The following is a 12,766-nucleotide window of genomic DNA, read 5'->3' on the forward strand; positions in this document are numbered from 1 at the left end:
TTCTACTAAAAAATACTTATTTTATTTTTTTATATAAATGACGGCAAGAAATACAATAAAGGAACTGTTTGTTGCCCCCATGAAACTTTGATAATTGGTGGAATGCATTATTAGCCTAAAAAAAGTGAAACATAAAACAAAAAGAGTTGTGAATTTGTATTACTTTGGGGCAAAAAAATATTCAGCTGTCACTGTCATTAGGAAACTATGGTGAATGACCCCATTATGTTTCAACCATTTTTACGTTACATTTTGGAACAACATGCCCAAGAAGTGAACCCCAAGAAATTGAAAAATCAGAGGATTAAGGATTAAGGCATTTGTGTTCAACTTTTTGAACAACAAACTATAAATTGAAATGTTAAAAACAAGATAGGGATAATAGTTATAAACTAATAATATGAATTCAGCCTTACATTAAATTTATTTTTGTCTTTTAACAATTGTGATAATTTTAATTATTTTACTAGTCTTCTTTTTGATAAAAAAAAAATGTAGGAGGAGAATTGTGTAATTTCAATATTCATTTTAAGTTTCATAACAATGAAAAATTTAGATAGACAAAACTGTCTCATAACTGATCAAGATTCTTTCCCGCAGAAACTTAAATAAAAAATCTTGATGTAAATATATATAAATTATCAAATTAAATTAAGTAACAACAATTTTAATCATGAATAAATTAATTAAAAGTTGATTGATTTTATAATAACAAAGAACATTTTTCATGTGATCCTTTTAAAAAAAATACATCATCAACTCTTAATGGGTAAGTCTATGTTCTTCAATTATTGAGCTAGAAAATTTCCCCAATTCATTGTGCAAGAATGAGGTGAAAAAAACAGTTTTTTCTGCAAATTATTAAAACTTGTCTGCTTCGAAGATGAATACTTGAATAGTTGTGATTATCTTCGACCATGTTTATTCTTTAATTTAGACTCAGTCTTAATACTTGTAAAAAAAATTGGCCATCTGCATTTTCTTTCTTAATCCCAAGATACCCTCAATGGTAAAACATTAATTTTTACTAGCATTTTTCTATTAAAAATGTTTTAAAAAAAATACAATGACACTCATTTTTTAAAATATAAAAATTGGCAGTCACTTATATTAGTTTTTTGCACAATGAAGAAAAAATCCCAGTATGATATTACATTAAACTTGTGGTTTAATTTTTTTTATATATATGAGATTTAATATATATATATATATATATATATAATATTATTTTTAAAATCACTGACAAAGTTTTTTAAAAATTATAAAAAATAAAAATAGTTGACCATTATCTTTTAAAAATTAATAAAAATATTTAAAAATAAAAAATTCCTGTATTTTTTAAAAAATAATTTAAAAATTTAAAATACTAAAAAAATATCATTTGAGGGTTTTTGAAAAAAAATTATATTTTTATAATTTTTTTGGCAAACATCATATTCTAGTAATTTTTTTCATATAATAAAAAAATAACCGTAAATTTGTTCTAAGTTAACAATACTTTTAAAATTGCATATATATTACGTCATAAATTGATTGCTTGGGTATAAACGTGGAGGAGCATGCTGGATTTTCCAAAGACTGAGGTGGTGAAGTTCGATGCTGAACCATAGAAAGAATCCCTTCCCTTTTGAAGATTTTAATTCACTATTTTACTATTCAAACACTGTGACATTCAAAAGTTATCAAATATGCCATTCATTATCAATTTTATTTATAACCCTTTTTGTTCTTTGTTTTGCAAACGAAAATATCAAAATCAAGGTTAAAACAGGGACATGCACGACATATTAAATGTATTTTATGGTAGAATTTTATTTTTCTTTTATCAAAATTGATTTCGTAAACTTCTCACATTTTTCCATAAAAAAATAACTTAAATTTATCATTAGCATCTATAATGTTAATAAGTATTGAGCAATTTCTTCTTTATCTTAGAATTTATTTGTTTCACCGGTTCCTTAACGTCAACGGACATTTTTTTTTTAGGGTTATTTATTTTTCCTTCCTTTTTAGAAAGTGAGATTCATTTCATTTTACTAAAATAATGTAAGACTTAAAATATGTACCAAAATAATAAAAATAAAAAATATTTTATCAATTTACAGTTCTTTTTGACACATAACAATTGTATTGCACAATTTTAACTATAAAAGAAATTCACAAGATATTATGTGTGTTGTATATTATAAATAGATTTTTCTTTTTTAAAAGTAATAAAATGTGTAAAATAATAAAGTAATAATTTATATACAGCTAATTAAAATTTAATTGTATTTATAAAATATTTGAATTTAAATCAATAATAAATAAGTCATAATTTTTTAACTTTATGAAAGACATTCCATTGTAAACTAGCTGAACATTAAAATATAAAAGGTAAAATTTAAGTATACCTTCTTAAATATTTTGTGTTGATTGTTGGTAACATGTATAATAAAAGTTGACACTAATTATTAAAGTAAAATTTTAATTAAAAATAATTTTAATTTGTTTTACAATTAAATTTTAAATTTTATTCATAAAAAGTTAAGAATGTTTCTATTGATAAGAAATTTAATAATACAATTACTAAATAGATCTGCTAAATAAATTGTTAGCATAGAAAAGAAAATTCTCTATACAAGAAAAATAAATACTAGAAAACTAATAAAATAAACATACAACAATAGATATCACTGCCAACTAACTATGTAATAACGTAGTTTATAAGCTAAATTGCATAAGTTGTCGCATGTCTCAAAATTGTGTGTTTTCACATTATGAAGTAACTCGACGTTGAAAAATGAAATTGTAGAAATTGTCATGTGTCACGATGTTGTGGGTTGACACCAGAACTAACTTAACATTAAAAAATGAAGATTTAATTATAGTTTTTATTCCCGTAAAATTAGCATATTTTACAATAAATATCAATAAAAATTTGTTCTTAAGAAGTTAAAGATTTATTCTGTTTGTTAAGTGTTAAATTGAAAGTAACATGCCATATTATTCTTTTAAAATTTTATAAATAAAATTTTAAACATATTTTTTATAATTATATAAAAAATTTAACTATTTTCTTTTTTATTCTTGCACTTCTTCTTTTTTTCCTTTCACCACCACAGTTTTAATTTCATTCTTCCCTCTTTTTTCTCCTTCTACTTCCATCATTCTTCCTCCCGTTTTTCACATCTTTTTTTGACACTCTTTTCCCCTCTTCTTCTCCCTCCCGGCCAACTCTACCCGCACCTCCAACCCCTCTTCTTGTCTCAACCCAATCTCAACTCCTCTCCCTCCTCCAACCAACCCTCACCCAAATCTTCTCCCTCTCCTCACTCAAACCCACTTTGCAACTCTAACTCCTTAGTAAAATATTGAAAATTACAAGTTTTCTTTTCCTAATTGTTAGCGACCCATTTTCTTTTAGTTCCTATCTTTAAGGAACATAAAAATATGAATATAATATGATTCATATTTCCATTAACAACATTCAATTTTTATTTTATGTGGAGGTTGCCTCTGTTAATTTTTGAATTGGCTTTATAATGGGCAAAGCCCTATAAATATTTCACACTCTCATGGTTTAGGTCACCAGAATCCGCTCCTCTTTTAGAACAATACACACCATCGTGATTGAGTGAGTGAGGATTTGGAAAGACCGAAAACTTCGATCGCGAATCAACTTGCAATGACTAGATTTTAGTATTAATCAATCCATTCTTCGCTTCCGCATAGCTTTGATAGCTTTTTACATTTGGTATTAGAGCTCCATATACCTCTGCCTTGCTTGTTTTGCATATTCGAAATTTTGTTTTGGACATGGATGTTGTGTGTTTGACCCTTTTTATCAAAATCGAATATGAAAAATCATTTTCTATGTTTTCTGAATCTAAAAAAATCTTTTTTTTCACATTTAATGGAGACTGGAAATGTTAAAATTTTAAAATCGGGTGCGCAGGTCGTAACCGGGTCAAGCCGATCTGGCTGGAGGTTGAAGACAACAAAAAAAAAAAGCAAGCTTATTTGTCTTTTTTTTTTTGCGTGTTTTCTGAGTTTCTAAATATATGAACATATAGTTTTGTACGTGCAATAATATTGTTTTGTCGAAGATGGCCTAGTGGTAAGTAGCACTTTGGTCTTCGTAAAGGGCGCGGGTTCGAAACTTATCCTAGCCATGTGATTCTGAAAACTATATACTGTATATCCTTCCTTATGACTGTTTAGCATGATATTATTAATTTTTATGCCTAATTTCTTTGATATTAATGCTAATATCTACCTTTTTGGAGAGAGAGAACTAATGTTTGATCATGAATATAATTTTAATAAATTAGAAAGTAGCCACAACATCTTTGATTGATTAAAATTATATATAGTTTTTAAGTCACATTAAAAAAATATTAATTGTAATTAATTATATGTGATGTGATGAAATCTACCCACAGGAATTTTATTGCACTTGTATAATTAATTAGGATAAAATATTGAATTATATTTCTTAATCTACCCACAAGAATTAAGAAAAGGAACATAATTTGATTGTTTTATCATAAAGATGTATAATGAGCCTAATTGAATAAGACTTTAGCCCACAAGTAAGTTTTATGTCATTAGATTAATGAATTAAAGCATGTTTGTATTGGTAAAACATGATATTTATTTTATCTTCAAATTATGATAAGTATGTGGTATTTTGAATTTTGCAATTTCTCAGATCTGTGAATATTTTTTATATTAAATGTGGTATTCCCGAGTTAAGGGGTGACAATTATAAGATCTGGAAGAAAAGAATTATTCTCCATTTGGTCTGGATGGACATTGATTATGCTATTAAGAAGGACGAATTACCTGCAATTACTGAGATCAGCACTCTAGATGCAGTTGACTTTATGAAAAGTGGGAGAAGTCTAATCATCTTTCTGTGACTTTCATAAAGACTAACATTTCTACTGGCATTTGGGGTTCTATCGATCAGCATAATAAAGTCAAGGATTTATTGAAGGCCATTGATGAGCAATTTACTACTTCTGATAAATCTCTTGCCAGCACCCTTATAATACAATTTTCATCTATGAAGCTCACTAGGATTAGAGGAGTGCGTGATCTCATCATGTGCATAAGGATATAGTGGCTCAGCTGAAAGCTTTGGAGGTTACTATGTCAGATTCCTTCTTGGTACACTACATTCTGTGCACCTTATCTCATGAATATGCCCCCTTTAAGATCTCTTATAACACACATAAGAATAAGTGGTCTGTTAATGAATTGTTGACCATGTATGCTTAAGAAGAGGAAAGGTTACTGATGAAAGAAGGGGAGAGGGTGAACTTGACCACTTCTGCGAAGAGTAAAAGGAATCAAGTTAATCACAAGGGAAAAAATTTTATTCAGCCGGACATAAAGAAAGAATCAAAGTGTTTCTTTTGTAAAAAGAAAGAACACATGAAGAAAGACTGCCTGAAATTCAAGACTTGGCTGAACAAGAAGGGTAATCCATTTGCTTTTGTTTGTTATGAATCTAATATAGTTGATATTAATCATGACACATCGTGGATTGATTCTGGTTCTACAATCTATGTTTGTAATACCTTGCAAGTTATGCAAAATCCAAGGAGGCCAGTGGAAAGTGAGCGATGCATCTACTCATGGAGTAGGATGAGTTCACATATGGAGGCCATTAGGACGTGCAGTTGGCTTTAAGTAGTGGCTTTGTTTTAAATTTAGAAAAGATATTTTATGTTCCTAGTTTTTCTAAGAATTTGATTTCAATTTCAAGACTTGGACCTTTGGATTTTTTCCTTAATTTTGTGGACTCTAGTTTTACTTTATTAAATAAATTCCAAATTGTTGGTTTTAGCAAACTATGTGATGGTCTTTATTCTATTACTTTGCAAAATAATGTCACTCATAATTCTATGCATGTTACTGATGGGGTGAGATGATGTGTTGTGATTGAGGAATCCTCTATGTTATGGCATCAGAGATTGGGACACATTTCCATTGAGAGAATTAAGCGATTAGTAAATGAAAGAGTACTTAGTGCTTTGGACTTTACTGATTTTGAGACTTGTGTGGATTGCATTAAGGGTAAGTAAACTAACAAGTCTAAAAATGGTGTCAATAGGAGTTCAAACCTATTAGAGATCATTCATACAGATATTTGTTGTCCAGACATGGACGCGAGTAGTTTGAGATATTTTATCACCTTCATAGATGATTGCTCACGATATATGTATCTTTACTTGCTTCGTTCTAAAGATGAAGCATTGAATACCTTTAAAGTTTTCAAGGTTAAAGTAGAGCTACAATGTTGAGAGAAAATTAAGATTGTGAGATCAGATTGAGGTGGAAAATATTATGGTAGATACACAGAGAATGGACAAACACCTGGTTCATTTGTGAAATTTCTTCAAGAACATGAGATTGTTGCCGAGTACACTATGCCTGGTTCTATTTTCCATCCGTAGTACTAAAATTGTGGAATCAAGAAATGTAAAGTTTCTTGAAAATAATTTGATTAGTGGGAGTGACCTGATTCAAGACGCTACTCTTGAAACATATCATTATAAAGTTAAGCCCTCTGAGTCAAATGATAGATTGGTAGTCATTCATGCTCCTCCAGTTCAAAAGCGTATTAGACAACAAGTTATCCAAGTTCCACAAGCTGTTGAATATGATTTGGTAGATCAAGTTATTGACGAGGAGCCACAAGTAAGTATTGATCAACCTGTTGAGGAAGTGGTTGAACAATAAGTTCCTCATCAAGATAATGAGGAAACATTAAGAAAGATCTACTAAAGTCAGAAAGTCGGCAATTTCTGGTGACTAGTGGTGTATTTACAAGAATTAGACTATAACGTAGGAGCCAAAAATGATCCTAAAACGTTTTTGTAAGCCCTGAGTTCTAAGGAATCAAATTTATGGTACAATGCCATGAAAGATGAGATGGATTTTATAGCATCTAACAAAATTTGAAATTTCATTGAGTTGCATGATGATGTAAAAGTCATTGGATATAGGTAGGTCTTTAAAACCAAGAAAGACGCACAAGACAACATTGAGAGACATAAGGCAACATTTGTCGTCAAAGGGTTCACTCAAAGGGAAGGAATCAATTACAAGGAGACATTTTCTTCTGTGTCTAAAAAGGATTCTCTTTGAGTGATTATGACATTGGTTTATGACCTTGAGTTACATCAAATAGATATGAAGACGACGTTTCTCAATGGTGATCTAGAAGAAGAGATTTACATGAAACAAACTGAAGGATTCTTCTCTAGTAACGGTGAACATTTAGTCTACAAGCTTAATAAATCTATATACGGATTAAAACAAGTCTCCCGTCAATGATATCTAAAATTTCATGAAGTCATATCTTCATTTGGTTTCGAAGAAAACATCATGGATCAATGTATATATCTGAAAGCTAGTAGGAGTAAGATTTGTTTTCTTATTTTATACGTGGATGATATTTTGCTTGCAGCTAATAATAAGTGTATGCTATATGAAGTGAAACAATTTCTCTCAAAGAACTTTGATATAAAATATATGGGTGAGACATCTTATGTCATAGGCATTAAGATCCATAGAGAAAGATCTCGAGGCTTTGGGTTTGTCTCAAGAGACCTATATTAACAAGGTTTTAGAGAGATTTAACATGAAAGATTGTTCACTAAGTGTAGCTTCCATTGTGAAGGGTGATAGACTTGAATTGAGTCAATGTCTGAAAAATGACCTTGAGTAGGAACACATGAAAAATATTCTATATGCTTCAGTTGTTGAAAGTCTTATGTATGCTTAGGTTTACACTAGACCTGACATTGCATTTGCGGTTGAAATTTTAGAAAAATATCAGAGCAATCCAGGTGTTGACCATTGGAAAGCTGCAAAAAGAAAGTAATGAGAAATCTTCAAGGAACAAAGGATTACATGCTTATGTACAAACAGATTGATGCTTTGGAAGTGATAGGCTACTCTGACTCAGACTTTACTGGCTGTATTGATACAAGGAAATCTACATCTAGTTACATTTTTATGCTAGCCTGTGGAGTTGTGTCTTGGAGCAGTGTGAAGTAGACCTTGACTGCTACTTCCACTATGGAGGCTGAATTCGTTTCTTGCTTTGAGGCTACCTCACATGGTGTATGGTTGAAGAGTTTTATATCTGGGCTTAGAGTGGTGGACTCTGTATCTAGGCCATTGAAGGTGTACTGTGACAATTTTGCTGCAGTATTTATGGTTAATAATAACAAGAGTAGAAGTTGAAGTAAACATATCGACATCAAATATTTAGCCATATAAGAATGTGTTAAGGAAAAGAAAGTGGTCATTGAACACGTTGGTACTGAGTTGATGATTGTCGATCCTTTGACTAAAGGCATGTTACCAAAGAATTTTAAGAATCATGTAGCACGAATGGGACTTGGTTCCATGATGTGACAATCATATGAGTACTTTTATTATTTTTTTAATACTTTGATTCAGACTTGATGTTTTCTCTTTCATTTTGTGCACACTTTTGTTTGTTTGAGAAATATCATTTTAATTTGACCTTGAATAAATATGTAGTTTATTCATTAAGTTGAGAGCTAGTGTTGAGAGGCTTAGTATATTGTGATACATGGGAGATAATACTCACCATTGGAGGAACTGTCACCATGATTCATATACTTAGTTTCTTGTTATAGTTGATAATGTGATTAATGGATTAAGTGGAAGAATGTTAGCAACCCATTTAGTTTTAGTTCCTATCTTTAAGGAACATAAAAATAGGAACATAGTGACTCATATCTCTATTAACAATATTCTGTTTTTATTTTATACGGAGGTTGCCTCTATTAATTTTTGAATTGGGCTTTATGATGGGTAGAGCCCTATAAATATTTCACACTCATGATTTTAGGTCACCAGAATCCGCTCCTCCTTTAAAACAATATACATCATCGTGATTGAGTGAGTGAGAATTTGAAAAGACCGAAAACTTCGATCACAAATCAACTTGCAATAGCTGGGGGTTATATTAATTAATCCATTCTTCGTTTTTGCATAGCTTTTTAAATTAATAATAGATTTTTAAAAAAGTTAATTGAACTTAATGAAAAAAAAAAAGATAGTGGAGAAGTTTTAAATTTGTGGTTATGTTGTATCTTCTTGTTGTAAAATTGTGTTTGACCTCTCTTTTATTTTGTCAAAGTCTTTATGTCCATTGAAAGTAACTGTCGTTCAGAATTTGAGGACGAGAGAAGGGGAAAAAGTAGACAAGGAAGGAGTTGAGGCTACGAGAAGTGAAGGAGAAGAAGATTGAGACTTTTTTAAAATTTTTAAAATATGTCAAAGAATTTGTTTACAAATATTTACTTTAAATAATAAAATATATTAAAATTAAATAACATATCACATGAAAATGCTGACTCTCCATTAGCTATTTTAGTATTTAACATTAGGAAGTTACTTAACTCGTCAAAAAGTTTTTATTAACTTCTTAACTTTTCAATAACTAAATTTAAAAAAAAAATTATAAAAACTTATTGCAAGAGAATCATAATTAAGCCAAAAATAAATTACAAAACTTATCGCATGTTACAATGTTGTGTGATGTAAATGCTAGAATGTACAAACAAAGTTTCACATTGATTAGAATTGAAGAGAATTAAGGACATATAAGTATAGTATATTTCTATTAGTATTAGGTCTTTGGGTTGATGTACAAAAATAAAACTATTGAGACTTAAACTCAAAGTAGACAATATCGTATTAGTATAGAGATATAGTAAAAAGTCCATACTTATAATATGTAGAATTCCACATTGAAAGATGAATCACATCAACACCATCATACTACACATGCTCTTATAAAATAATTTCCTTTACTTTCCACTTTTTTATTTTTTTATTATTTCTTAACTTTCTTTTTAAAATTAGGTTTTCTTTGGGATGAAGGAAAAAAAAATCCCTCCAATCCTTTCTCTTAAAAATAAAATAAAATATATTTTTAATTATAATTATAAGATACATAAAATAAATTTGAGATATATTAATTATTAATTTTATTTTGTTTAAATTATTAATTTTTTATATCATTTTTTATTATTAAATATATGGTTATAAGACAATAATTATTAGTGTCATTAAATATACAAATCATTAATAACACTATTTAATATAATAGGTATTTTTAAAATAAAATTTGTATTTATGAAAAATATAATCAATTTAATTAATTTTTATAAAAAATATGATATCTAATAAATCCTATTAAATCAATAAGTTTTGAGTCAAGAGGGAGATGTTTTATATTAAACTTATGATTTTAAGTTTCTTAATTAAAAAAAATATTAATTCTCATCCATTTTTCTTTAATCTTTAAACTCTTTTTTAACCACATAACATACATCAGATTGCTTGTAATTTCAAGTTTCCAACTATTACTTCATGCACCAAAATATTAAACAAGATTTGTTGAAAATAAGAATGAAAAATCCATCTTTCTAAACGTCATTGTGTTCAACAGTGTCTTTGTTTTTCTTTTCATCAATATTTATTTATTTTTGCTGATTGTCTAGACCATAGATCATTTTTACACATTGATTGTGCATAACATAGGAGCGATTGACATGTAGAAAAGGTCATATTGGGGTTCATGTTGATTTTTCATGACAACTATTTTGCCTCTTTCAAATGGTCAACACTGCATCTGTTTCGTCTAGTTATAATATAATGTTCAACACTCGTCATTGTGTCACATGGCAACATTTTTTAATTATTGGGTATCTAATATGCTCAATTTTATTATTATATATATTTTTTGTATAACTCATGAATTCAAGTGCCCAAAACAATCTTTTGGTTTGCTTTCAATATTAACATACCGGGATCTTTTTTTCATTCTTTGTGATATTTTTATTTTTTTTTTGGATGTCATTTGTGTAAAAACACAACTTCATAAAATTGTAACGCAATGCAATACAAAAATTAAATTTAAAACAAATATCGTTAAGTTTGGACAAAACATATTGTATTCTTATTCATGTATGGAACAAAAAAAATTAATTTCATCATAGGTAAGTTACACTTTTCTTTTTATAATTTCACATTATGCTTTTTATATATCTTAACCTCAGGTAAATTTTGAATTTTTTTGGTTGTAAACATTTGGATTAAACCAAAGAAGGCCCGAACCTCAGATAAGCCTTGTAAGGCCGAAGGCAACCCTTTTCTATAACTAGGTTGGATATGGCATTGGCAGCCCATTTAAGTGCCCTAACCCACAACTAAAAATACCCAAACACTCCACGCATGAGCAGCCGAACAACACAACCCACAGGTCACCTCCTACAGTTTAGCGTTAATGACAATTTTCCAGAATGAAATCAAACAAATCACATAATGAATAAATCGATTTAGAAAATTGAATGAATAAATCGATTGGAGAAAATAGGGAAATTTAACAGACAGATCCATCAACAAGATCTGCAAATGCTGTGTAAAACAAAATAAAAAACAAATATCCATACAAATATCATCATAATTCATATTCACCTACGTATAATCAAATTTGTTAATACAGATAAAGGAATTTAAACAAAAAAAGATAGAGAAGTTACATTTCCATATTGAATTCGCTTCCGAGCACCAAAATTCACCGGATCAGGAGAAAGACACCGTCACCGATGCCAGATCTGATGGATCCGAGATCAAACGCGTGCAGCGACGGAGGGAACAGCGGTGGCAGCAGCTGCGGCAGGGCCACGGAGGAAGGACAGGAATCCGGTTGACTGAGAGTTTTCCTGCTCGTCCAGGAAGAGATCTTCGGGGACGCGGAATGCGCCGTGGAGGCAAACGACAGCGACACCAAGCATGAGAGCAGAAACAAGAACGGAGCCAACACTGGTCAGAAAAACGACAAAAACGGTGAGTCCGGCGAGAAGTGCGAGGGTTTCGAAATCGGAGAAGGTGCGGCCAAGAAGGACGAGAGGCTGATCGGTGGGTCGGAAGAGATAAAGGAACGTCCACGAAGCGAGAAGACCGATGAGAAGGATGAGAGAGAAAGGATTCGTGAGGAGCGAAACGGCGAGAATCACCGAAACGACGGCGTAGTAGTTGATGCGGAAATAGGAGAAGTTTTTGCGGACACGGAGAGTGGCTTCGGAGAAGGATTCGGGCTTTGCGAAGGCGGTGCGGTCCACAAGCTCCGTCCAGGGGCGGCGTTGGTCGAGGCCGTGGCGAAGGGAGACGGAGAGGTGGTTGATGAAGGCGCGGAAGGCAGGGTTATTGGCGGGGGCTTCGACGGCACCGCCGGATGGGGCGGTTGTTGCGGTGGGTTGTGCATTGGAAATGGGAAGGACGGGTGGGGCGGTGGAGGCCATGGTTGGCTGGTTTGTTTGCGGAAACCGTTTAGAGAGAGAAATGAGGGATTAGTTTTAGAGAGAGGGAGAGTTGAGAATTTGGGTTGAGAAATGGAACTTTGAAAGGGGTTTTGTTCTGCAAAGGAAGGTGTACGGAAAGAGATGGGAATTAATTTTTATTTAAAGGCTTTTTGCTTAGTGGTTACGGTTCCAAATCCACCACCGACGAAAAACGCAGGGACGTTTTTGTACTCCTTCGTCGTTTACATCACTCCAACGCGTTGCGAAAGTGCCATGCCATCTACTCGGGGGTAGTTTCGTAAAACCAAATGTTTAGAGCGTAAAAATGAATTAATGAATTTTTTAATACTTTTTTAATAAATAATTATCAGAATAAAACAAAAAAAATACATATTCTGTGGCGGGGACAAATTTTTGTCAAG

General features: G+C 31.0%; 1 protein-coding gene across 1 annotated transcript; it reads right to left on the reverse strand.

Moving 5' to 3' along the window:
* Positions 1-11,414: 11,414 nt before the first annotated feature.
* On the reverse strand, positions 11,415-12,518 carry LOC113850070 (PRA1 family protein B4-like). The gene has a single exon (XM_027480405.1). It carries the CDS (start codon positions 12,342-12,344, stop codon positions 11,673-11,675), a length of 672 nt encoding a protein of 223 aa, XP_027336206.1. The 5' UTR covers positions 12,345-12,518; the 3' UTR covers positions 11,415-11,672.
* Between the last annotated feature and the right edge of the window lie 248 nt (positions 12,519-12,766).

The sequence above is a fragment of the Abrus precatorius genome, unplaced genomic scaffold, assembly GCF_003935025.1.
Source record: "Abrus precatorius isolate BTA unplaced genomic scaffold, Abrus_2018 Scaffold9, whole genome shotgun sequence".
NCBI lineage: Eukaryota > Viridiplantae > Streptophyta > Magnoliopsida > Fabales > Fabaceae > Abrus > Abrus precatorius.